The 4,121-nt window shown below is 41.0% G+C and overlaps 1 protein-coding gene across 1 annotated transcript in view; it reads right to left on the bottom strand. All coding sequences in view use genetic code 11, as the record gives it.

Annotated features, from left to right (window-relative positions):
* Positions 1-2,442: 2,442 nt before the first annotated feature.
* EGR_08101 (RUN and FYVE domain-containing protein 2) overlaps positions 2,443-4,121 on the bottom strand; it is a gene marked incomplete at both ends in the record, with an annotated part of 5,782 nt that continues 4,103 nt past the window's right edge. The window contains one exon of the mRNA XM_024497350.1: positions 2,443-2,580. Within this exon, the coding sequence (XP_024348221.1) occupies positions 2,443-2,580 (138 nt within the window). The remainder of the gene's footprint in view (positions 2,581-4,121) is intronic.

Genomic DNA, 4,121 nt, shown 5'->3' with positions numbered 1-4,121 from the left:
GCATTATTTACAATGACAGCTATTGAACTCCGATTCTAAAAATTCTAAGCTTATATCGGTTGATATCTAATGAGCAAAAAGCGTAAGTCATTTATGGGAGAATTAATTAACTCAACAATCTTCTTCGATAGTGTTCGCGGCCCTGTCACCATCTTGGTGGCCTAGTATTCCAGCCGTGCCTCTAGCCTTCTGACTATCATGTAAAAAGACTCTTCATAATTGTTAAGGTATTCGCTTCTCTTGTGTAGCCCCAAGAAGGAAAGCTGATTTGACGCCCAACCTGTGCAAACTCCTCGAGATTTCAAACGCTCGTTAGTGGTTGTGTCGCTGTGGGAAGACTCATGCCTTCTACGATAGGCAATCCATTCTTGGGCCTTGTGGAATGTCATCACCTCTGATGTACAGATGTACGGCCACCCGTGAAACGTTTAACGCCATTAAAATGCTTAACTGTTGCCGATTTTACATAAACCTGTCACCCAACGCTAGTCCATCCAAGTGTTATCGTCGCCACTATCTGGACTAGTGCACAACATGGGCGCCAAGAATTACGAGTAGAAAGAGGACACACTTGCAACCCCCTCACTTTTCACACGTGTGGGACTAAAGTTTCAGCTAAAGGTGAATGCCGATTGCAGTGGTAAGTCCTCTTCGTTTCTACAGGAATGATTTGTGGTACTCCAGTTCCGGACCACACAACTGCGTAAACAAAATCAAGAGATGAGAAAGCACAACAGTATATTACGTTAGGGTAGAATTCCACATTCTTGCAAGGACATGGTACACCTCCTTTATTCACAAGTTTTATACCCTCCTGCGATTTTGTTTATTTCAGGTACGCGAAATATGCATGTTGCCTAAAGTGCTTCTGCGGTTTTATCAATTTTAAACAATATGAAGGTAGTACTGTAGTGCAGATTGACGGAAAAAGTGGACAACTTCACAGTGTTTTCAGATCGGCCGCCATCACAGCCGATTCATGCAGGTATGCCTTATCACATCGTACATTCGCCCACTTTATAAATTATGTCAAATGAACTTACTTAGGTGACTTTCAAATTAGATTCTCATCCAACTTGAGCCTCCACATTTGTACTTCCATTCTGTGACATAGCCTCCGGACTGTGCTAGCGGCCTCCTAGGTCAGTGACGTTTGGATCAAATACCTTCTCACACGCAAGAAAATTCTGGTCCGCACGGTCCACCACCGAACACGGTGCGATGATCGACGCGGAAGGTTGACCGAGGAGAACGCTTGGAAGATGTTCAAAAGGGAGAAGAAGCTCTACAGTGATTTGGTGTTTTTTCAACCTGTGTGTTCAACTACGCGAGCACTTTGAGTCTCCGCAGGTTGTACTACTCCTCTGTGGTATGACCTTTGGACTGTACAAACAGCCCGGTGAGTAAGTACGCCCTTCCACACCACTGTGGCTTGTTACACTCACAACTGTAAGTGGGACATTTACAAAACAGTACATTTCCTGGCAAGGATTCAAGCCAGATCATTCCTGAGTTGGAAGCTTGGGTATAGGCGAGTGTTAAAATTCGTTATGTACATAAAAACTACATAAAAACTCCTTAGAAAACCTTTAAAAAGATGTATATGGTTACTCGTTTTTGGGCAACCCAATGAGTCGACCACAGTCCTACCACAGAACTACTGTCGACTTTTCTGCTATATTTAGAAGTGGCAAAATTCCCTCCAAAAAAATTATTCCTTAATTAACCCCAAAAGGTTGTACCTGCTTGCCTTTACTACTAAGGCCATCTACTTGAAGCTCGAGAGGGAGGCAATAAAAATATTTTTTTGCCATAAAAAGTACAATAAACCAGCCTTAATACGACTGGCGAGTTACCTCAATAGACTGGTAAGAGGGAAAAACTTTTTATCTGTAAAATAACCACTTTTTTCTCCTTCTTCGTATCCGCACGTTTAAGTGCGCGAACTCTTCAGTCCTGACAATTTTATTTGCCTGATCGGTGCCCATGGCTACCGCGGCTTGTAGCAGACCAAAACATTACTGAAATTCCTGCTTCGTGGAAACTTAATGCCTGTAAACACAACTTCAACCCGTTTCTTCTCGTCTCTTTGACTAAAAAATCTGATTCGTCATTGCCCGAAGCTTTGGGGCAAACCACATTTATTTCTCGGTTAAAACCCTTACGAACTTTAGTTGTAAGGGTTGTTATTCACATGAATCTTAGAGAAATCAGCTCAATTTGTACCATCTTCTCACAAGAACGTCTTTTCAGTGAAAAAACTGCTTTGAAGGGAATGACAAGAAAATTTATTAAAATACTAGAGATTATCCAATAACCTTCTACATCTGCCCTGATTATAATAAACGACCAAAAGTTTGAACGATTGTAGTACAGTTACTTAGTGGGTACGTAAAAACATCCCATAAATTTGGAAGAACAAAAAGAGGAGATGTAGAACTATCACCGAGCCGAGTAGCGCTGCATCAGTTGATTGTGACAGGTTTCGCAGACACGTACCGGCTTGGAAGAGCTGGGAAGGGACATCTTGAAGGCGGAGCACTCCTGGCAGAAAATGAGACCGCAGTTTCGGCAGTGGTGCTGCATTAGGAAAAGCGCATTTAAAATGGCTACAGGTGATGGTCTTGCAGGCGACTTTTTCGTATGGCTAAAATGTCTCATAAGATCTTGCAAAGGCTCTTCCTTTCACGAAAATTTTATGAGAGAAAGGCACCTACATCCGATGGCTGAATCCACATCTACTCCTCAAGGAAAGGGCTGCTAAGAACCAAGTCGAATTTCAAAATTATTCCAATCCCAAGTTATAAATCACGGCCATTAATAAACCACGATCAAATCAAAATAACTTCACAATATGCCATTAAGAGAACTGCTTATACGGTGAGTGGAAAATCTGATATCTAAAGGAAAAAATAGGTAGCAATAAAAGGAGAAGCAATTCCTCGCGAAAAGCGATTGATATGGACCTAAAACGCACCGAAGAGTGTTCCTACAAAATACATGTAGGCGAATGATGGATAGAAAGAGGCAAAAAATGCCCCCTGAAGTATCAGTCAAGACCTTTACACTGAATTTGCTACATAAACAAGCCGGAAAAACAGTCAACTTTATCTAGGGGAAAAAAAAATACTCAACCTGAATAAATATAAGGCGACTTGATAAATTCGTACGTATTTTTTAATAAAAAACAATTTCAGAAAGATTTTCGAAATATTATTTAATCAAATAAAATACTCAGCTATAATCTCGCATAATTTTTAAACAAAAAGCATTTATAAAACGTACCTAGGAGTTACATAGCGCAGTTTGAAAAGAGTTTAAAGTTAATCCAGGAAGTATAAAAGCAGGAAGGAGAAGCAGACGATGAAAGAAAAAAGGAAGGAATGAAATCCCGAGGTTCTAATTTTTACCGCCTATTTGGTTAATTGGAGTTCCGCTTTGGACAAGTGGCTCCACGAAGAGTTATGGCCCAATATCCCTCAGTTTCCGGCGATACTTTTCAACTCGACTTTTCAGTGCATCATGTCGACAAAGAGCACGACCAATGATGTCGGTCCGAATCTATGAGCAACGAAATGTCTCTTGTTGTGATGGTGAATTAGCACAATATTTCATGCCACGCAGACACTAGTACGACGGCCGAAGGAAAAATACTTAAAGAAAAAGAGCTGAAGATGATGAAGATCGTGCAAGGGCATGTAAACTTTAAAATCCAACGTGTCTAATCATTGTGTCGGTGACAGAACTCTGCGACTAGTATCCCAGATTTTCTTTACTTCGGTAATAGAGCCATTTCCAAGTTAGCATTTCTTCAGAAATAACTCCAGCCCTATAGTGGCGATGGCTTTGGTAAGCTCATTCATTCACCGTACGCGGCAGGATCTGTAGAAACCTTCAACAGAAAGGCTGTTACAACAAACGAATGAGTCGAATTTGACCGTACAAAAACTGCTTTAAGAATTCAAATTAAAACATTGATTTTTAAACCATAATCTGACAAAGAAAATCTACAACAGCCCGGGTATGTCGTTGACTCTAACACTAAAATAGCAAACCAGTAGGACGGAAGACAACAGAACGTGGCCCCAAGAGATATAAGTAGCAAAGCTGCCTCCAGACTT

The sequence above is a fragment of the Echinococcus granulosus genome, assembly GCF_000524195.1.
Source record: "Echinococcus granulosus chromosome Unknown EG_S00096, whole genome shotgun sequence".
Classification (NCBI taxonomy): Eukaryota; Metazoa; Platyhelminthes; class Cestoda; order Cyclophyllidea; family Taeniidae; genus Echinococcus; species Echinococcus granulosus.
Note: the sequence above shows the minus strand (reverse complement) of the source record. Positions and strands in the feature narration are given on the sequence as shown.